Source organism: Harpia harpyja, chromosome 19 (assembly GCF_026419915.1).
Source record: "Harpia harpyja isolate bHarHar1 chromosome 19, bHarHar1 primary haplotype, whole genome shotgun sequence".
Classification (NCBI taxonomy): domain Eukaryota; kingdom Metazoa; phylum Chordata; class Aves; order Accipitriformes; family Accipitridae; genus Harpia; species Harpia harpyja.
In genome coordinates this window covers 17,354,515-17,376,337 of record NC_068958.1, presented here as the reverse complement: position 1 = coordinate 17,376,337, position 21,823 = coordinate 17,354,515, and the positions used below count along the sequence as shown (strand labels likewise).

Below are 21,823 nucleotides of genomic sequence, written 5' to 3'. Positions count from 1 at the left end.
ACTGAGCCTTTCAACTCAAAGCTCTAATCAAACCACAACTCTACAGACTTTGTGAGGGATCTGGGGATCTGCTCTGCTCCCCCAGGTTTTGCAACCACCAACCATGTGCATGGACCAAGCATGGTGGGACTGTGGGTTGCTGTACTGCTGCTGAGGGAGCACACTACAGACCGGCGGCAAATGCAAAGCCCTTGGTGCATGGGGATGATGCACGGGCGTGCTCTGCCTCACCTCCAGCCAGGAGACAACAGTGGGGCCATCCCAGTGAGCAAAGGGCAATCCTTTCCTCCGAGCTTCTTCCAGGAGTTCATGCCTGGAGGGAACAGAAGTGGAAGAGTGATTTATTGGGGGCTTGTAGGGAAGGGAGCAGCTCTTGAAAGGGCATGTAAGAACTAGCTGGCAGCAAAGCAATAAAGGAGCTAAAAGGGCTCAAGAGAGGGTGAAGAGAAGCCTTTCCAACAATTCCCAGTCCCATGCCATGGCTTCTCAGCCATCAGGCAGGACATTTTCTTGCTGGGGCAGGGAAGGAAGTTCACTCACTTCTTCCGCAGGCGTCGATCCTTCTCGGCCTGAGCACCCAGCTTGCCAAGTCCCAGAGGGTCCTGCATGCCCACCTCCATGTCGGTCAGCAGCACTGTTGGGCAGGCAAGACATCCTCTGGTCAGTGTGATGTCCCCAGGGTCAGCATGACATCCCCCAGGGTCAGCGTGGGCACTGCCACAGTCCCCATGCCAGGGTGTTGGGGATGCACAATCGTAGCACAGGAGGTGAGTCTCCATTTCCATCCCACCCCCACAGCTCCACTGCATCCCTGGGAAGCCCAAGGGGATCCTTGCCTGCCAAGCCTCCTGTTTCAAGATGCTCAACATCAAAGCAGTAAAGGATTTAGGAGTAGAAAAGCAGCTCCCACCAAAGGGCTGTGCAAAATCAAGAAGGTCCCATGGGGAGGGAAGCAGATTCGGGGACATTAAAGATAAGATACAGTGATGGGGGGTCACTATCCTCACTGCAGCTCTTACAGAGCATTAAGACTGATACCACGCTCATGCCAGAAAGGGCCGCAGGGCAGAAAGCATCAGGATCCAACTGCCCTGAAGCTGCACGGAGCCCGGAGCCAGGGGCCCCAACATCCCCAAAACAGCAGGGGTGTCCCTGCTCCTCCGCCTGTCACCCCAACAGCACCCCAAAGCCAGACAGTGCCACGAGGCGTACAGAGAGCCTGGCCCAAGAGGACGCCCGCCCGGCACGGATGGGAATAGGGCTGCTCACGGACCCTGCCCCGTGGCCCCTTCTCTGCTCAGCTGAATCAAGCGACCCTTCTCTTTTTTCCCGAACAAGCGCCCGATGGAGGATTTGATCCCCTTCCTCTTGGAGCCCTTGTGCAGGGAGTCCTGGCTGCTGTTGCTGCTGGGGTTGCTGGCCTGCTCCTCCAGCGAGCTGGGGATGGAGGAGGGAGAGGAACAGCAAAGCCTTTAGGTTATTCCCGAGCAGCGCACAAGCTGTGGCAAACCCCAGACCGTCCCACAATCCCACACTTGCCCCATGTAGATCCTCAAACCAACGGAGCAGGCACTGGTGTGAGATCCAAAGGGTGCTCCACATACCTCTTCCCATCTTCCTGACTTAGCGCAGGGTGGCCCAGCTTCTCCAGCCGCAATGTCCTGGGTGAGGAGGGGGGGGACGTCTCACATTTGATGGTGGTTTTATCCTCTCGGCTTTCATCCCGAGCTGCAGGTGACTGAACAAGCAGAGAAGCCATGAGGCTGGGTGGCCAAAGCCCAGCTCCATCCTTGCCCTGCTGCCTGCCTCTCTCTTGCTCCATGGAGACATGGCCAAAAGAGCCACCAGGGCCCTGAGGCTTTGCCACGCTCCAGGATTGGCCTGAACTAGAGCTCTGGCAATGGCTCGAGATGCCCAAGCAGATGGGGAGGATGTGGCCATATGGCCAAGATCCTGGGAACAGGGAGGAGAGAGGATGCAGCCCCATGGTCCAGGTTAGGGTGTGGGGACAGAAGCTGCTGGCCCTCAGCAGAGGGCTCTGAGGAGCACAGATGGGAATGTCCCAAAGACACCCTGTCGCCAGAGGGGACACAATGTTTGAGGACCCAGTGGCTTTCTGAACCTCCCCATGTCCTGCCAGACCCCCCAGGCTGCCAGCCAGCACATCTTCAAGCACCTTACAGGATCCCCATGATCCTCCTGCTGAATCCCTGGGGTCCCCAGCTCCATCCCGCGCCTGCTGCACCCTGACCTGGTGTGGACAAAGCCAGGAGCAGGCTGGAAAAGGGGCTTGGACAAAAACCAACGGGATGGGAGCCACTCACTAGCAGTTTCCTCCGGTGCTTCCTCAAGTCGCTGGGCTGATTGCAAGGGGGAAAGCGAGAGAGACACAGAAAGGGGGGCAGTTAATGGAGAAACCCCCCCGCAGAGCAGTCCCGGGGCCAGGTGTGCCAGGCTGGGAGACAGCAAACATGGGCACCCCCGATCCATACCACCCTGCCGCACACCCGTGTAGATGCCGGGGCATCGTTCTCACCCCACACCCTGTCCAGCCCCCCCATCCACCCCATGTGCCTCCTCACCAATGTCATGATCCCCATGCGGTCGAGGTCCTGAGCGGCACTGCGGGAGGAGAGCTTGGGGGTGGAGCGGCCGCTGAGCGGTGGGGACGAGCTGGCCAGGGACAGGGCCGTCAGCGAGGTGGGGATGGAAGCCCTTTTGCAGAGCTGGGTGAGGTTGAGGCCCTCCATGCTGCCGCTCGTGACGCGAGTCTCCAGCTCCTCCGCGCGGAGCTCGGTGGACTCCTTCTCCTCTTGGATCATCCTGGGGGAGCAGTGGGGCTCAGGGCTCCTGGCTCCCCACCTTTCTGGGGAGTCATCTCACACCTCCCAGCCATAGGATCTCCCTACCCTGGGGAAATGCACCTTGGGTGCTGTGACTCAAGCCCCCGATCTCCAGGAATGGCAGTAAGTTCCCTCAGGATCCCCATAAACCAGAGCTGAGACACACCACGATTTCTTTTAATATTCATGGGTGACTTTTTTTAAAAATAATGATCCTTTCTGTGAGCCAGCACTGGTGCAGCTGAAGGACAAGGAACCATGTGCAGGAAGGACCAAGCCCTGTGGCTGGATGTCCTGGAGCCATTTCCCTGGCTGAAGCTGGACCAAGACCTCAATTTTAGGGCATCAGAGCCTCCTCCCACCACCTGGCAGTTTGTTGCCCCCCCCAGAGCCATTTCAGAGCAAGGCAGTGGTGGGTTTTGGCCATGGTCGCTACCTGATCTCCTCATTGATGGCATCCAGCTGCTCCTGGAGCATCATGGCCAATGTCTGGGCATCCGAGTGCCCACCAGGGGAAAGCACGTCCATGGAGCTGAATAGCGTCTCGCGGTCATCCTCGTCCACATCAGAGATCTCAGGGTCGCTGTCGAAGGCATGAGGCCCCGTGGCCAGGACGCTGCCTGCCTGGGCCTGCTCCCAGTCCTGCGGGAACAAGGTCCACTGGTCCTACACATCACTCCCATGTCTCCAAAGCCAAACTGGAGACCTCCGCACAACAGTCACACCTCAGTGCAACCCCAATGGGAAACTCTTCCTACCATGTTACCCCCGTCCACACACTAGGTGAAGAAAATTGCCCCATGTCCCCAAATCAAGGACACATGAGACCAGCATGCAAGGCAGGAGACCCCAACCCCAACTCTGACTCCATGCTGGCATGAAGATGGATTACCTTGGCTGTCTCCTCTCGTCGAGCAGCAAATCGGCCCTTCTGTGCCCGAGGCAGGCCCGGGGCTGTCCCAAAGGGCTCGGCTGGGGCATGGACCACGGCACTCAGTGGGAAGCGCAGGTCTGTGGCACTGCCCATATGGGACCTGGGGAGAAAGAGCCCTGTTGTGGACATTGCTCCATGCAAGGATGCCCTCATCCCCAGGCTGATCCCCTTGCAGCCCAGGCTTGCTCAGAACAGAGGAGGATGAGGCCACTCTGGAATGCCCACACCAGTGATGCTTGCCTGCTCTGCATGAAATGATGCAAAACCAGACTCCATAAAAAGGTGCCCCATTCCCCCGACGCTGGCTCTGGAGATGTGCTCACAGACTGTAGGAAGCTCAGCCCTGGGCGCTACCCTGCTGCTACCTCCCCGTTCGCTGCAGTACCCACTGGGGCATCCAGCCAGTTCTGGCCAAAACCAGCCTGCGCAGTAGGTCTGCTGTGAAGCCGTGGGCTGAACAGTCCCCTCCTGTCCTTCCCTCTCGAGAACAGCTTGAATCTGCCAATATGTACAGCACGTCTTGTGCCTGTCTTCTCCATCCCCATGGTACAGAAGAGGGGCCAGGCAGGGAGCTTTTCTCCTTCATTTTATGTTTTCTTCAACATTTGCATGAAAAAAACCCCTGATGAATAAAATCCCATTTGAAACAGATCTTCCAGGTGCGGGGACACGAGCATCTTTTGGGATCTCCTAGCGGAAACCAGCTGGGACTTCTTCATCCTCCTCCCCCACGCTGGGGCACAGGTCTCCATGCCAGGCAGAGCAACACAGCGGCTGCTGTTGGACATGGGGCCACTTTTTGCCGCTAGTGGTACTCATTGTATATCTCCACATTGCCTGGTTGCTCCTCCTCACCCTGAAGACCCAACCATGCAGCTGAGCAAAGTGCCTTCCCGGAGCACGGGGTCGTTACTCCCTATATGCATGGCCATAGGAGGCATGAGGGTTTTTTGATTTAAGATGACAAAAGCAGTTGTCCAAGGCAGATCAGTGTTTTTCCACCATGGTGGGTCTAGTTTCCAGTGCAGATACGGATCCAGGCTCCCCAACCCAGCATCCCACCAAACCAAGATGAAACCACTAACTGAGCAGCTTGGCTCGGCGTCAGCTTGGTGTTTGCAGACGAAGGCACAGCCCAAGTTTCAAGGGGATTTAAGCTGTGGAGCCACTGACAAGCTGCTCCCGCGCTAAAAACAGATAAAGGCGCCTTAAACAAAAGCTGACATTTCAGCTGAGGGATTATTCTGGCCTCTGTAACTCAAGCTTTCTGCTGATTTTTCCTCCAAGAAATAAAAAAAATAAAAAATCGTCCATCCTATTCTTACAGACCCATACAAAGAGGTCCCACACATGCTCCAGACACTCCTCTGGCACTCAGCTATCCTTCATCCTTACAAGCTCTTCCTCACTCTCCCCATTTCTTCTCTTCACAACAGATATAGGGCCTCCAGGCCTTCTCCTCTCTGCCACAGCTGCTGAGAGATTTGAAGCTGGTTACACTGGTTCCTTTCCATCTTTTCCAGCCTTCCTGAGAGGTGAATTCTCCCCACTAGTGGTCACTCTCATTGATCCCTTGCTGTCCCTAACCCACATCAAAAGTGCTCAGGAGAGGATGTGGTCTCCCAGGCGGCTGCAGCAATGCAGTGGGGTGCATGTCGTGCTGGCACCCTCCTTTTCCAACCCCGTGGTTTCTTGCAGCGGTGCTGGGTACCCCAGTCTGTGCCAGAGGCTGAGACCTGATGGACTCACCTCTCCTCCTGATGCTCTGGGCTGGCACGTCCCCATCTCCCCGCTGACTTAAATGAAAGGGTGTGGGAGGACCATTGTAGAGAGGAGGGGAAAAAAGGGGAGGGGTGTGTGTGTCATTCTCCTTTGCCTGCAACACCTCAGAAGAGGTTCCTCCTTCTCCACCGGCCCATCCCCAGTGCACTGCAGGGGACAAAGGTGTTTGGGGAACATCCAGCTTTCATAGAAAATTAAGCCCTAAGCCCTTTATGCAGAAAAAGAAATGATGCCCAGTGGTTTTTCATCCTTAGAACAGTAAACTTTGGGCCATTCAGTTGGGCTGGGCTATTCTCAATGGTCTATGCCTCATGCCAGCACAGATTTGCGTGGGGGACAGCACAGCCAGAGCCGACCCTGCTGTGATGAAACACCCTGCAGTCCCACACAGAGGCTTGGTGAAACCAGAATTGCCTGATGCCAACAGCATTGTGGGGCCCTGAAAGCAAAATGCTCCAAAAGCCATGGGTGCAGGATGCAAGCGGGGCATGTAAGGGCTGGCAGGGTTTTGCAGGTGGCCCTTACCTTGCGTGCACGCTCTCCACAAACGTCCCACTTCTGGTCTTGAGCTGATCGACCTCCAGCCTCAGTTTGTCGATCTCATCGGACAACCGTCGCTGTTCGGGGCGAGACAAGAAACAGGCAGGGGTTGGTTTTGCTCTGAAGAGCAGCCAGGTTTGGGGCAATCCACATCCTTAGCTATTTCCAGGTTAATATTCCCTTTAAAAATCCCTGTCCCAGGTTCAAAGCACCTTTGATACATCAGTAAAGAAACAGCTCATGCAGGCGACAGTGAATGACGATGCTGGGGCGATGCTGCGGAGGGAGGGAGTGATCGCAGGCCAGACAGACACACACACACGTGCTCAAAGTGATGCTGCTTTGAGAGACAAAGGAAAATCGATCCCACTAGGATGAGGTTTTGCTCCAGACCACACACGCACATTTGCCTTGGCAAAGGGCTAGCAGCGAGGGACCTGCTAGCCAAATTTGATGCTGGCCCTGTCCTTCCTGCTGCCAGTCCCATCCTCATCGGGAACCTGCGCCTGCACTAAGTGGCCGTGCTGTCCTGTGGGAGATGCGAGGGGGACGCTGCGGGCGGGCAGGGAGGCAGGGGAGATGGGAGCCTTCAGGCACAGCAGGATCCAGTCCTGCGGGCAAACAGGCTGAACCAGGGTGGGTAACATGCAGGCAGCGTCATGCAAGTCTCTGAGCTCTGCCGAGCTGAACAGCCATGGCCGCAGAGCACAAGCAGTGCCCACACATCCTCACCGCGTGCAGGGAGCACCTGGGAGAGCCCTGGGCAAGGGGGGAAAGCAACGCCCCCAGTGCCCCCAACCATGCATGAGACATGGGGTACATCCCCAAAAAGCTTCAAAAGCTGCAATCCTCATGCTTCCCAGCACAGACCAACATGGACTTGTGTTGCAGACCCTACTTAGATGCTTTATCTAAGAGCAGGGGAGATGTGAAGACCTACGGGGCCTTCCGCAAGCTGGGTATGGAGCAATCTTCCCCCCAGTTTGAGTGAGGGGGTCGAGAAAGCCTTGGGGGCAAAAGGGACGTGGCTGCCTGTGCAGCACTGTCCCTCGCAGCCAGGCTGCACCGAAGAGCACTGGGGTAAACCCTCCTCTAGACGTGTGGGCGAAGCCACCCTGGCCTCGCTGCTGTCCTCGGCAGGGGATCAGGGATGGATGAGCGTGATAGAAATATGGAGATGGGACTGAACGTGCCTGTTAGGGAACTGAACCGGGGGTCTCCAGGGAGGTGGGTGGTAGCTTCCATCCAGCCACTGCGTGGGTTAGTTTGTGGCCTCCTGCTGCTGGGCGCTTTGGGATCCCAGCTCCTCCGAAACTAGGGTATTTTAGGAGGCGCCACTGCCACTAGCCGGGGATTAGGAGCGAGGAAGCGCAGTCACTAGGGCAGGCTCCCTGCAGCGGCATTTACCTTGTCGTGCTGGTGTTCCTCTATCTGCTTTTGGGTATTTTCCAGCTCTTGTAACAATGTGTTCTTTGAAAAATGAAACAAAAGAAAGGGGAACAAAAACAGGAAAGAAAAAGAGAGACCATTTAGAAAACGGCCATGTGGCCTCCCGGGGATGGCCAGTGTGGAATCACTGTGTGGATGGTGTGACAGACACCTGGCAGGAGGGATGGCAATGGCTCCCTGATCTATTCCTCACCTAGCTGCCCATGAGCTGGTCTTCTCTGCAAACCTGCTCCTCCTTAAGCAGGGCTGCCATAGCCCAACTCTTGCCCCACACCGGCACCAGGGCACAGCTATGGAGGGCAAGTGGCGATTAGAGATTTGATGGGCAGGGCTTAAAGATTAGGAAATGTGTCTGAGAGGAGATCAACTCCTTGAGCACCTGGATCAAGGGCAAAAATGTCCCCTACATCTAAGCTAGGGAATAGGCAGGGGGAAAGAAAGATGCATTTGCAACTGCCTGACCTAGCGCTCTTTTTTGGGAGGTGCTGGCAGCCAAACAGGATCATTTTTGCCTGCGGAAGACCTGGAGAAATTCTCTGGGTAAGCCAGTGACGGCAGCAGGCTGGGAAGCAGACAATGCTCCTTTGCAAGGTGCCACTGCTCTGGTCCCTGTTGCTTGCTGCGGTGGGAATTTGGACTCAGCCCCATATGTTGGGTCCTGCTCTTTATCCAGAGCCGCTCAGACCTACCTGCTGAATGAGTGGACACGCTGGCACAGCCAGAGCTGGTTGGGGACAGGAGGTGCAAAGCAGCAGGGAGACAGACCCAGTCCTGGAGGGATCAGCTGGGGGATGCAACCCCTCTGTGCTCTGACTTGCTATGGGGAGTCCAGTCCCCACAGGAACCCAAATAGAGGTGAATTACCAAGGGCTGACCTCCCATTGGCGTTGCGAGGTTAATCCTTGCTCTGAGCCACCTGCTCTCCCAGCTAATTGCATTCACGCTGGGGCAGCAGCAACTCCAGCTGGCTCCTCAAAGGAAAGCTCAGCTCCCCAGGAGGAGTGGGGTGGGAGCTGGGAGGCTCTTCATGGACCCTGCCCTGGCTTGGAGAAGGCAGATCGGTCCAGGCTCGAGGGACAGGAAGGTTTCAAGGCAGCATGTGGAGGGGATGGGCAGGTCAGAGAGAATGAATGCTGCATTTTCTCCTGAAAAATGCAGTAGGTTTTGCTCCGACAGCCAGGTGCAGGCTGCAGTCAAGGCTGCGCCAGAAGAGACACAGGGAAGCAAGGGAACAGAGCAGGATGGATCCTGCTGCTGTCGGAGGTGAAAGGCAGTGGGAAGTGGGTCTTACTGGGCGAGGGCCAGCTGGAGGCGAGCGTGCGATGCAGAGCACACTTCCCTGCTCTCCCACCAGTCCCAGCGCCCAGCTGGCATCCTGCATGTGATCATTTCTCCATCCCTGCACAGGTACTTCCAAACCCCTGTGCTGTGGCTGGCCAAGGCTCTGTGCCGGAGGGGCTGCAGACCACTCAACCCCTCACCAGCCCCCCAGATGACCCCTTGCCCCACAGCCACTACCTTCTCCTCCAAGGCTGCCATCCTCTCCTTGAGGTGCAGCTGCAGCCTCTCATTGGACTCGCTCAGCAGACGGTCCACAGTGTCCGAGAGCCGCTTGTTGTGCTCCTCGTTCATCTTCTCCCGCTGGCGGGCCTGCAATGGCAAACAGCAACCGGCCACGTCAGATCCAGTGGATCTGCTCCTCCTGCCACAAGCGACTCGGTGCCCTCCTGCCATCCCGTGCCTGCCGGTGTGTCAGAGCTTATCCACGGGACAAATCCACCCCTTCCAGCACAGATTGGACCGTCTGCTGGGGCTCTGCTGGTCTCTGCCATTTCCCAGCCAGGAATGAACTGGAGAGAGGACAGGATCCAGAGATCCTGCCTGCCTGACCCTCAAGAAAGTTTGACCTGTGCATCTGCCAGGGACAGCCACACTGGGGGCACATTCCAGACCCCAATGGGTGCTGATGCTCTGGATTTGCAAAGGTCTCTCCAAATCTCTGCCCTAGGCCAAAACAGCCACGGACTTCCCCAGGGGCACATGCTGTAATGCCACCTGGGCAATCCAAGAAATGGGTATCACAACCTTCTGCATGGACAGTCCCACCACTGGCTTAAGGAGCACAGCAGGGATTGTGCAGCCCATGACACATCAGCTTGGCCTCCCTGTCTTTTTGAGGGGCAGCACCCTTTGCTCCCAGTGCCCATTGGTCTTGCCCTGCTGCTGATCCAGGCTTGGGGGAAGAGCTGCTGGAGCCTTCCCCTCCAACCTGCATTTGGGGTCCCAGCTTGCACCAGGGAGTGATGCTGGGAGAGGAGTGGATGTGGCATGCTAACAGCAAGACTTGGATGCCTGGGAGAGGGGGAAATCACAGCAGAGAGTCATGAGCTCCTGTGTGGCTCTAGTTTAAGAGATCCTGGATGGGAAAGGATTAACCAGGCTCCTCTCCCCATCCTGCTTCAGAGATGCCAGCAAGCCAGCCCTTTATGGTGTGCACAGGTACCTAGCCAGCAAGGCACGGGGGAGCCAAGGCCAGATCAGGACCCGCAAGGACTCCCCCGTCCAGGCTGAGCAGCGCTTACCCTGGCTAGCTCCTGGTTCTTCTCCTCTAGCTGACTCTCCAGCTGCCGGAGGTGCTCCTCGATGCTCCCGTGCCTCTCTTCTGCCTGGGAAAAGCAAAGCAGCCCTCTCGGATGACGCTCCCCAAGACCATGCAGGCCCTCCTGCATCCCTCCCTCCATCCTTCCATCTGCATCCTTCCCTGGGATGTGGCGGTCTCTCCCACTGCCTGCATCCCTGCCATGGTTCACTGTGTGCTGTGAGCCCAAACCAGCCCTGCTAGCAAGGTGATGGGAGATGGAAGTGCTCTGTGAACAACTAGGCACCCATTCCAGCACCCAGGAAGGGCAGGGCTGGCCATATCCACACCTCCCTGAAGGCCTGCACCCTCCCAGATCCAGCCTGGGTCTTTCCTCTTCCTCCTCATCCCAGAGTGGTCCCAGCACAAGCTGAAGGCTGTCCACACCGACAGGGCCACCTCTGCCTTGGAGAAAGGAGCCGAGGGAAAGGAACAAACGCCACGCATGCAGGACACATCGAGAGCTTTAAAAGCGGTGCATTGTCCCTGCAGCCATGGGAAAGGCAGAGGACAGCAAAGCTCAGAGGCTAGGAATGAGAGCAGGGTGCCTTGGGCCTGCCAGGGACTCCATCACTGCAGGGGGGTTGCCAGTCCTGCCTCTTCCTCTGGTTCCTGCACTCCCTTGGTGCCCAATCACCCCACACACTTGCCTTGGTGAGTGCAGCAATGCGCTGGGCCAGCTCCGCTTCCACCTCGGGCAGCGTCTCTGCCTTCCGCATTGTCTGCTGCAGCTTCTGCTCTGCCAGCTCCAGCAGCTCCTGCAGGTGCCTGGCTTTCTCCTCACACTGCAAGACAGGGCAGGATGGGTGCCTGGCACCAAGGCTTGCCTGCTTTTCCCATCCCCAGCACCCACTTCTCCCTCCCAAGTCCCTGGGGTGGTGGGGAGTCTTTGGGTCCAGGTTCAGTACCTGGCGGTGCAGGGACTCCTTGTTGGCCAACTCGCTTTCCAGCTTGTCATTGAGGTCATGGATGGACGTGGCTTCTCGTTGGGCTGCCAGGTAGCGTTTCTCCAGCGTGGTGATCCTCTCCTCCATGTCCTCTTTCTGAGCCAGTGCCTGGGGAAGTGATGGGGCTGTCACATCCTGATCTGTGACCACCAACTTGGGAATAACTGGGCCACCCAGCTCCTGCGACCCCCAAGTCCAAGCATGCAATGAAAACCCTGCTTCACACAGGGATGAGGGACAGCAGAGTGGGAGAGTGATAAAGGGAGAGTCAAGCAATCACAGAAAAGCCTTCTAGCATGGACACAGCTCACTGCCCCAGGTCTGCAGCACACCTGGGTATCTCGGTGTCTGCTTATAACCTCAGGGAAGTCCTGCAGATGGACTTGGGGACAATCTCCCAAAGGCAGTGGCCTCTTTCAGGGAACACAGGCCTTCACCCTGCATACAACAGGAGTTACAATCCCTTCCCAGCCCAGAGCATGTGGAAGCTGCTGTGAATGTCTCTGCAACTGCAACTGGCTTGGCAGTGCGAGAGGGCAGTGTCTAACCTCTCTGAGGTCCCTCTGGTACTTGCTGCTCATCTCCTCCGATTTGATCAGATCCTTCCTGGCGGTGCCCAGATCCTCCTCCAGCTCGGCGACACTGGCAGCCAAAGCAGAGATGCGCTCCTTGGCCTGGACCACTTCAAAATTCTGCTTCTCCAGGAGCTCCTGCAGCTCCACCACCTGCCCTGCCTCATCATCTGGGTGGACGGAGCCGTTGGAGAGCCGCTGCAAGGCAGCAGAGAGGGAGGCGGATGCCAGGCTGCCCCAAAACATGGGCTGGCATTGCCTGCAGCTATGCAATGGGAGAACATGGCCCTGCAGGGACCCAGTGAGGTGGTGAGGAGTGGAGACATGGGGCTCTGGGACCCCCTGTCAACAGTCTCCGCTAGCCAGGGATGTGGCTTCTCACAGGTACGATGGAATAGGGATACCTGAGGGCTTCCCAGAGCATCTCTGGGAAGCAGAGCCCCTAGAAGCATCCGAGCAGGAGCACAAATTCCCCTCCACTCAGAAATAGACTGTATCCACCAGGAAGGGCATTTCCCAGGGAGCTGGACCCCAGGGGAGAGGGAAAAAAGTTTTCAGCACCCTGGAGCCAGCAACAAAGGGGTTGGAGAAACAATGGCCTCAGTAAGCATGGTCAGAGTAGGGATTTCTGGGGCTCTCACCTTCCAGGGAAGCTTCTGTGCTGACTCCTTGGGCTCCCTCTCATCCCGCTCACCTGCTGGGGTCTCCCGTGTGGTGCCTTGCTGCAGAGCCGTCACCTGCATGACAACAGGGCTTAATTAATGAGAGAAAGCAGATGAGACCAGCTGGTCTGGCCATGGGTGACGCCAGCCCTGGTGCACCCAGGTCTGCAACCGGCTTCCTGCTGGCTTCCTCCACTGTCATATTCAGCTAGTGCCTATGGCTGGGGAGGAACTGGAGGGATAGGGTGAAGAAGAGAGGGCATGCAGAGATACTGTCAAGGCTCAGCACTGATGGAGGATGAAGCCTATTCTTCCTGCATGGACAGAGCAGTGCTTGCTACAGCACGCAAAGAGCCTGAGCCCCAGCAGTATGGTTTTCCTGGTGAGCTCTCGGGGACCTGAGCCCTGCATCCCAGGACTGCCTCCCAACCCAGGACTGCCTCCCAACTCATTTCACTAGTTTGCAGCCAGACAGACTCCAAACCTGGTGCAGACATAGCCAGCAGGAGCAGGGGATATCCACTGACATGGCACCCTGTTCTGCTGGGGGAGGATGGGGAAAAGTCCCTCCTGCAAGGTGACCGAAGGCCAGGCACTGCCTCCCCGCTGAGCCTGGGGAATGACCGCAAGACACATCCTGGGAACTGGAAAGAGGAGCAAAATTTGGCCAGGCAGAGGCTATAAGGATGGCTTTTTACTTTTGGCAGTAGTGGCTGGGCACAAACTTCAGGAAGGAAAACAGGGTTAATATCTCTCCAAGATGAAAAGGGCTAGATGCTGGGGACAGCAAAGTCCCTATGCCAGGGCCCCAGCAAGGAAGGAGATGGGGGATGCAAGATGAGGTGCTTGGAGCAGTGAGGTTTGGGTCTCTGACGAGGCAGGGAAAATCCCAAGTCACTCAACCCCCCTGAAATGATTCAAGTTCAGGTTGCTTCTGTCAGTGAAATGAACACCAAACAGCAAAATGACAGAGGAAACCTTGCCTGCGAGACAAAAGTTTTCAGAATATTTACACAGTTTCCTTAAATACAGACAATGCTTCATCTAAATAGCTATTTAGAACAAAAGCCTTACATTTAAAATGCCCAAATGCCATTTCTCTGGTCTGCATGATAATTTGAGGGTGGTATTTCAGCAAATTCAACATGAATTCACAAATGTAACATGGAGCAGTCCGAGCCCACCGGGCACCCCAGCAAAGGCCCAGGGTAGGCTGCCCGAATACCTCTTACCTGCCGATGGGCATCCACGAGCTGCTCCTCCAAGGTTGCCACTCGCTCTAAGGCTGCTCGCAAGCGTTCCCTGACCTGCAGTCATGTAAGACAATGGGAAGGGCCATTATTCATCCATGGTGAAGGTGCCCAGGATCTAGGCAAGCTCCCAGCCCCTTTTGTCTGGCTGACAGCCAGGCTTAGGTGGATTCACATGCAGGGCACAGGCTCAGGGATGCTCCAGCCCATCGCCTGGGAGACCAAAAGCATGTTGGAGAGGAACAGCCTGGGCCAAGTTTTCTCTTGGAGACCCATGGCCAGGACAGCTTGAAGACATCTTTTAGCAGAGGAAGGAGATGCTTGAGGCAAATGGAGGAGGAACAACAAGAGTCGTAACGCAAAGACTGAACCAGGGTGCCAAATGCCAGTGCTCGCCACCGCCATGTGAGTGACCCAGGGAAGCAAGTTCCCCGTCCCCAACAGCCTCAAACCCACAGCATCCACTCGGCAGCCCCACCAGCTCCTAAAATAAGGGTGCTGCAGCTTGCAGGATTTCCAAGACCTTCCTCCTGAGGGACCCCATGTCACCACCCAGCTTAACAAAAAAAAATAGCATCCAGTGGGAGGGAGGAGGAGGGTTCGGAGAAGGTCAGCTCTGAGCAGGGGATGCTCATGGAGCGAGCCGGGAGAGGTCCCAGCAGCCTGTCTCACCTTTTCATCTAGTGCCTTGTGATGCTCAAAGAGTGACTTGAGCGCCTTGAGCACCTCGACCTCACTGGAAACCCCGGACGGCGACTGGGCCTGACGCTTGACCACGGTCATCCTCAGGGACCGCTCATGCCTTGACACCAGGCACTCCAGGTGCTCCAGCAAGAGCTGCAAGAGGGCAAGTGTGAGGCTCTCACCACCCTGGGGGCTGTCAGTGCCGATATCGGCCCAGCAGCCTGCAGTGTCCCACATTTCTGAGGACTAAAATCCAGGCGGCAGGTTTTATATGCTTACCCGGGTGTTATTGCGCTCAGCTTTCAGCTCTGAGATCTCCTCCTCCCTCTCCAGGAGCTGCTCCCGGCATGCACTGAGCTCCCGTGTCAGCGTTGCAAACTCCTGCAGAAATCAGGACACAGCCGTGAGCAGGGAGAGCGGGATGGAGACGGAGCCAGCATTCCAGCCCCACTGCCGGGACTTCCAGCACAGCGCATTTCCCATCTGAATCCAACCAGTGAGAGATGGCGACACCAAGGGGAACACTGAGAAATCGGTGGAGAAGCACAGCCAGGCTGGGAGGTGATCTATTCCTGGCTTCCCTAAGTGCTTTGGACAAAGAAGAATGCAGCATCCCAATATTTATCCATTTGGTTTGATGTCCAATGACACAAGAAACCCCTCTACAGCTCCAGAGGTGCTCGATGGCATTTAAAGCATACCAGTCAAGGCCACCAGCATGCTCCCATCCCCACTGTCCCCTTGATGCAACGCAGCAGAGCACCCACCTTGGAGCATCCCATCAGGCTAAAACTCACTGCAAAGCCACAGCTGGCCAGGATGAGTCCCCTGGCCCTCAGCCAGCCTCTGCCACAGCCTCAGGACCTGGCATCATCCAAAATCTCATTCCAAAGGAAAGAGCAAGATCTGCCCCAGTCCAGCATGTGGGGCCCCATCGAGCTTCTTATGGGACACCCCAAGCCCCAAATCCCAGCTGAGAGAGATGGGGAAGAGCAGGAGATGTGGCAGGTGCCACCAGTCCTTGTTCCAGTCACCGGTCCCTCCAGGGAGGTGACAGCCAGCGAGGAAGAGCCATGCACAGAGTAATGCCAAAGCAGAGCTGCAAAGCCAGCACATCCTTTGGGATACGATGGGCTCCTCAGGAACAAAGCAATCGCACTTGTGACTGTGTCAGAGGGGAAAAGAAACTCGCTTTAAGTTCCTAGGATGTAGGAGAGTCCATTTTCCCTTAAAAAATGAAAACCAAGCACCTGGGTTAGCCCAGGAACAGTCTCCCATTGCTCCCAGTTGCTCTTTCAGTCACCAAGTGGTGCCAGGACTAAGTGACATTTTGTAGCTGGGATTTTTGGGGGTGAAAAATGCAAATGTGGAAATGCTTCATGAATTTACACCAGTTTCACAGCGTTGTTGAGAGGAACTTAAAAAGGAAAAGGGTTTCAGAAGAAGCTGAGAAGGATTTGGTTGAGCATTAACAAACCAAATTTCAACTGGGGGCTGAGAGCTGTTTTACAGCATGAAATTCTCTTTCACTTTAATTCCCAAGTTAAACAAATAAAACCCCTTCAAACTGAAGCAAAACGTTGAGGCTTAGGTTGAATTAAATGCTCTGCTCAGCTCAAAGTGAAACCTCTTGCGACAGCTGACGTCCCTCCAAGAAATCAAGAGCTTTTTAATCTCTGTTTGTCCCAGCTAGATTTTCCCTCTCCCTTCCCAGCTCAAACTGCTCGCACTGGTGTGGTTTTTAGTCTGGGGTTGGTGGGGACAGTGGTGTCACTGGTGATGCCGAGACGCCACAGCGGGACAGGACCCGAGCATGCTGCAATGTGGAGGAAGGGAAAGAGCAACTGCAGTGGCTGAAGTCAGTCATCAACCCTATAAATAGCTGCTTTTCTGCCCATCACCATGCCTCAGGGCTGCTGCCACCTGACATCCTTGCTCCAGCATCGCCTCAGGGCCTGAGTGCCCTGGCTCCTTTCCAGACCCAGTCCTGCCCCATCACTTCCCCAGGGACCGCTCCAGCCCTGGGGTCATCCCTCTCCCCATCAGTTGTCCCCCAAATCAGTCACAGCACCCCAAACCTCTGTCACCAACCTCTGCTGTGCCCAGGCACCATCCCACGCTTGCTCTCGGACTATCCCACAGCCCCCAAAGCTCAGTGAACCCCACTGCAGAGCCAGTTCCCCCAGGAGACCGCTGTGCCGGCCAAGCCTTTCCCAGAGCTGCGCTCTCCCAGCCGGTGGGATTACGGCTTGGCACAGCCCAGCGGCACATGCATGTGCGTGCGCACCACTGGGTTATGCAAGCGCTGTGTGCAACAGCAAGCAGCTTGCGAGCATCCCCGTGGACTATATTGGGGCTGGGAATGCCGGTGAGCAGAAAGTGTGCAAGAGAGGCAGTGAGAGGTGCCAGATTAGGTACCCATGCACCACTGGCTGCTTCAGATTTAGGAACACGTCACTCCCCCAGTCTCTCAATACGCCAAGGGACAGGCAGCAAGGCTTAAGGAGCTCAGCAAAAACAACCTCGCAGCCATGATGGCCCCAGGAATGTCTTTCAGCAGCCCAGGCTATAATGGCAAGTGACATATTGGCTGTGGACAATCTTCCAGCACCAGGGCAGGGACCCTGTGGATCCAAAGCCTCAGATCTGCAAAGGGTGGAAACCTCTTGCTCTGCCCCATGGCTGACAGGGGAAACTGGGGCTGCAGACGTGGATGCTCTCTCCACTGGGGTGAACAGGGCTATGTGTAGTGTGGGACAGACGGGACAAGGCATCAGAGGCAGCAAGGGAAGAAGGATGCCACACTGGGGACAGTGATCACCAGTGCTCAGCCCTCCTCACCCCACATTGCCTGCACAGCCCGCCCGGGCTGGCCAAGCTGTACAGATTGCGCCTGCAATCAGGCTTTCATCCAAAAAGGCAAGGAGATTAAAAGAGAGGGAAAATCTGCTGGAGAGAGACAGGCAGCCCCCACCCCGGCCAGCCCAATGCAATCCATGGGTCAGCAGGTCAAAGCGTGGTGGTGGCAGCTCCACTCCCGGGCACAGCACAAAGCTCCTGCCCAACCCTATCCCATCAAGGTACTCCTCTCCAAGCCCTCCACCCCACCAGGAATGGCTGGCCAGATCCTGTGCTGTGTGCCCCTGCAAGGCTACCAGGCCTGGAGCATCCCATGGCAAATAAAAGAGACCATGACAACTGTCCTTCCTTGGGGAAAGGCTGCAAAAAGAAGCATTTACTGCCCAAAATAGCAACACCCCTGCAGGGAGACAGGACAGCATTAAGGGTTAGCCGAGTGCACAGAGCTGGGGGCACTTGCAAGGCTGATTTTGATGACTTGGGAATAAAAAAATAGGAATAAATTACTCCAGCACCCACCCGTAGCTACCTCCATCAGCCCCAGCTGTGCCAGACGTCTGCCCTAACACTGCCACCTTGCTTCTGGGCCACTGACAGGCACCAGACGAGTTTGGGGACCATGAAGACAAGCTGTCCCCAGCCCCTGGCTGCAGTGTCACACCGTGGAGTGCAGCTTTCACCCCCATCCACAGGTATGCCATTGCCCTAAGTCCCAGTGAAGTGGCAAAAAAGAGGATCCAGATGATTTTTCCTCTGCCCTGGCCATAGCCAGGAGTCTTCCAGGAGATGCAGAGGTGCCTGCCCCCAGCTCCGATAAGCTTTCAAACTAAGCAGGGACACCTATAAATGGATTAGAAAGTGAAGGAGAGGTGCCTGATCTTCAATCAAAGGACGGATGATAACACACAGCCCTGGGAGTCCTCGGGAGCCCTGCGGGAAGCCCAGCAGCCTGGGAAGTGGCTAATTTGTGTTAAAACCAAACCACCCAAAGTGTGACTGGCTGGGGTCAGCCCCAAGCCCTGAGGCAGAAGGGAGCAGGGTGGACAGATGCTATTTTCACTGTTGGAGCAGGGAGGGAGACCCGGAGCACCATGCAAGGTATTGGAACAGGGCATTGTGGCTCAGGGCTCAGATATTCAGTCAGAACCAGGCATGTTTGGGGTTCAGGGTCTTCCCCCTTGGCTGCATCAATGGGGAAGGCACAGGGAAGAGCTGGAGGGAGGCCAGAAACCAGCTACACGGAGATGGCTGGGAAAGCAAGGAGAGGTTTAGGAAGCACAGGGGGAGAAGGCTCATAGCATGAAAAAACTGAAATGCAGAAGTCCTCAGCCCAGAACCATCTTCTGCCTTTCCCCGTGCCATCCACAGCACAGACAAGGATGCAGCGAGACTGCACCGAAGCGAACAAAATTCCCCCATTTGTGGCAGGAGCGTGGCTGCTGCTCCAACGCACCCAAGCCTTGGGAACAAACTGGCTCCAGCTGCAGGATTAATGAGATTTTAAAGCCCCTAATTGGAGTGATTGCTCCTGATGGGCCAGGCGTACAATGGAGGGTGATGTGGGAAGGATGCCCACGCCGGGAAATCAGTACTGCTGACTCAGCACGAGAGGGATGGAGCCCCATCCATCTGTCTGTCCGTGCTGGGAGTTAGCAGACCCATCACCCTGGTTTCTCCTTGCTGTCCCAGGAGTGGTGCAGAATTAAGAGAAAGCCCTAAGTTACAGTTGAGGGGATAAACACAACCCCAGCAGTGTGTAGCATGGGATTGCAAAGATTAAATCCTGTAGGGTAAACCCAGGGCTTCGACCATCACCCACCCTCGGTACTGAGCAGTACGGTGGCACATCCTGGACCTAGCAGCTACAGCACCGTGACTCTGCAGGGACCATCCATGGAGAATTGGTGTCATCCCTTCTCAACATGTGGTCACAATGTGTATTTCCACCCAGGATTGCTCAGGGAGGAGCACTGTGCAGCCAAGCAAGCAGAAATCCAACACCTCAGCTCCAATGGTTCAGCACTGAGCTGCCAGATCCCTCCATGCTTCCCCAAAATCTTGAGACAATTTAAAGGTCTTACCCAGTGGGTGCCTTCCTCCCACCTGGAGCTGCTGAGATTCCCATTTTCACACTACTTTTTGCAAGTGTTAACTCCAGATATATTTTTAAGTTAAACAGGAGAAATTTGGGGCGAATGTTTGATGCCAGGACCCTCCCCATTTCCTGGGGGACCTCCAGGGAGCTCAGGGATTCTTAGGGGATCTGCCCACCCCAAAAAGCCCAGTTCTCAGCTCCCCAGGCAGCCCCAAGAGGCAGCAAAAGTGCAGCAGAGTGGGGCCTGGAAGGAAGAACTGCAGGAGGTTTCCACGGCTATTGGTAGCCCTCAGTACAGTAGCCCATGTGAAATTTGGGAGCCTGTTCTCCCCCTGACACAGCTGGGGACAGGGACTCCTGCCAAGCCCCCAAGCCCTGACAGGACGGGGAGCAGTGCCATCCCATGCAGGACGCCGCACTGAACACATCTGGATACACCTGGAGCCCTGCATGTCACATCCCTGGGTGGCACCTACACCCAGAGGAGCAGGGGGGGAGCCAAGCTGAGTGGCCAGGCAGGAGGGAGCTGGCAGCCATGCCAGGGCCCCAGGGGGCTGCTGAGAGCACCCGGACCCTGGTCAGGGCTTGGTCCTTGGTCACATACCTCCTGCACAAGAACAGAGGGCAGAGGGATTGGAGCTGAGAGCTTTCAGCCTGATTAAGTCGCGTTCAGCACTCCCACATGAATAAATAAATCATGTAAGAAGCATTAAGGCAGCTTAGTCTCCCTGGGAAATAGCCCTGGAGTTCTGCCTTTTGGGGGCTGAGGGATGCCCCCATGGATTAGGCAGGGGGCATGGCTTGGCCACATGGCAACCAAGCCCCACACAGGCAAGGGGGAACAGGAGCTACAGGCAGGAGCATCCCTGCCTGCCCCATGCAGGGATTTGCCCTGGACAAGCACATCCCCTGCCTGCCCCATGCATGGGTCTGCGCCAGACACACATTCCCTGCCTGCCCATTGATGGCTCTGCCGGCACTCTGGATTCCATGCCGACACAGCAGCATCCAGCTGTCACTGTGCCCTCAAAGGATGCAAAGTGCCATGTCCTCTGCCACCATTCACCCCAACCTCCCCAGGCAGCATGTCCTCTGCACAGCCAGAGCTTGGCTCTTTGGTGACAACAGGGAAGGGCTGTAAGCCTCATGGGTGGCCACTGATGAGCCTGGGTGCCCAACCCTGCCCCCAAAAAAGGGTTTCTTCAAGCAATCCAGGTTGAATCCTGTCCCAATGGGGTCTGACACGTTGCAGTAAGCTGCAGGGCAAAAGGGCTCACAGAGAAGGAGAAAAAGGATGGGACAGGCCCATGGAATGCCCCCATGCAGTGCCCTGGGAAAAAGACCCGCCGCGTCCTGCTTACCTGGTACATGCACATGCTGGGATTAATCCCATTGGGCAGGTGAGTGCCTTTAGGTTTGTTCCCCGCGTTCATGTCGAGCCCTCATCTCCCACGAGGGTGGTCGGTGCAGCCCTGGCGAGTGGCACAGTGGGCACTGGGGGCCGCCGTGCCGGGGCACAGAGCCCCCCTGCCCATGCAGGGAGGCAGTGGGAGCTCAGGCAAATTCCCCATCTGCCGCCCACCCTAATCACATCCCTTGCTGCAGTGCAGGGAGCCGGAGGCAGCCCCGGCTGGAGCAGGGCACCCAGCGGGCTCGTGGGTGCAGCACTGCCACCGAGTCCCTTTGCGCTGACCCAGTTTGCTCCGTCTGCACGCCGCCCGTGCCGAGGCACCAAGGACCCTTTATTGGAGCAGGAGTGGAGACTAAATCCGCACGGTCCCTTAATCCGAGGCGGCTGCGGCGGGGAGGGCAGTGTGCGTTCAGGGTGACCTGGCTTGCTCTCTCCGGCGCGCGCTGACAGGGGAGCCAGGAGCAGAGGGGACGTGAGCCCAAGGCACATGAGAGATGGTAGCAGCCCTGCCTGCACCCAACACTTGGGTACGTCTCAGCACATCTCTGAGGAGTAGGAGCAACTCATCCATGGGGACCCCAGGAGCTCCTGGGGAAGCACTGTTGGGTTTTTGCTTTCAGCAGCCCAGCCAGAGCCAGGACCAGCCCAGCTCCGTGCATGGAGACACAGGCTGCCTTCCTCCAGAGCTGCTTTCCCCTGTCCAGAGTGGAGAAGGGATGCTGAGAGCTAGCCAGCCACCAGCCCAAGCTCTGTCCTGGCTTGTGCCACCAGTTTTGATCCATTAGTCACTTCCCATCTCCCCAGGGTGCCCCAAACCCCAGCACCCAGGCAAGGAGGGTCTGAGGTCTCGGCACTGGCACAGTCAGAACAGATATAAATGTTCAAAGCTTCCTGCTTCCCCTGGCTGCTGGGCTCCTCCCCACATCACACCCACAATGGAGCAGTGAAAAAGCTCCCCAAATCCTGCTTCCCCCAAGTCTGGGCCCTGGGACACTGTGTGCTGCCCCACAAGACCCCGCAGGGAAGGTGGGCAGCTCGGATTCACCAGGCACAGCCCTGTGACACTAATCCACCTCATCCTCTTCTGACCTGAGCATCTTTGTTTGTGGAGGCCAAGCTCAAGTCCGGGTCTCTGGAGTACCTGGAGTGGGTCCTGC

General features: G+C 56.5%; 1 protein-coding gene across 6 annotated transcripts in view; it reads right to left on the bottom strand.

The window, feature by feature from the left end:
- The window catches only part of PPFIA4 (PTPRF interacting protein alpha 4), a 60,010-nt gene that overhangs the window by 9,747 nt on the left and 28,440 nt on the right, over window positions 1-21,823 (bottom strand). For 2 of the 6 annotated variants that reach the window (XM_052815308.1, XM_052815309.1), the window contains exons 3-21: window positions 14,581-14,682; window positions 14,290-14,454; window positions 13,600-13,674; window positions 12,347-12,442; window positions 11,682-11,903; window positions 11,095-11,241; window positions 10,833-10,971; window positions 10,131-10,210; window positions 9,067-9,198; window positions 7,507-7,569; window positions 6,085-6,176; window positions 3,736-3,877; window positions 3,280-3,485; window positions 2,583-2,823; window positions 2,325-2,360; window positions 1,605-1,738; window positions 1,274-1,437; window positions 541-634; window positions 232-313 (exon numbers count right to left, since the gene is read on the bottom strand). In XM_052815308.1, the coding sequence (XP_052671268.1) occupies window positions 232-313; window positions 541-634; window positions 1,274-1,437; window positions 1,605-1,738; window positions 2,325-2,360; window positions 2,583-2,823; window positions 3,280-3,485; window positions 3,736-3,877; window positions 6,085-6,176; window positions 7,507-7,569; window positions 9,067-9,198; window positions 10,131-10,210; window positions 10,833-10,971; window positions 11,095-11,241; window positions 11,682-11,903; window positions 12,347-12,442; window positions 13,600-13,674; window positions 14,290-14,454; window positions 14,581-14,682 (2,412 nt within the window). Of the gene's footprint in view, window positions 1-231; window positions 314-540; window positions 635-1,273; window positions 1,438-1,604; window positions 1,739-2,324; window positions 2,361-2,582; window positions 2,824-3,279; window positions 3,486-3,735; window positions 3,878-6,084; window positions 6,177-7,506; window positions 7,570-9,066; window positions 9,199-10,130; window positions 10,211-10,832; window positions 10,972-11,094; window positions 11,242-11,681; window positions 11,904-12,346; window positions 12,443-13,599; window positions 13,675-14,289; window positions 14,455-14,580; window positions 14,683-20,616; window positions 20,792-21,823 lie in introns of those variants that run through there. The other 4 variants (XM_052815311.1, XM_052815312.1, XM_052815313.1 and 1 more) reach the window with 3 other exon arrangements.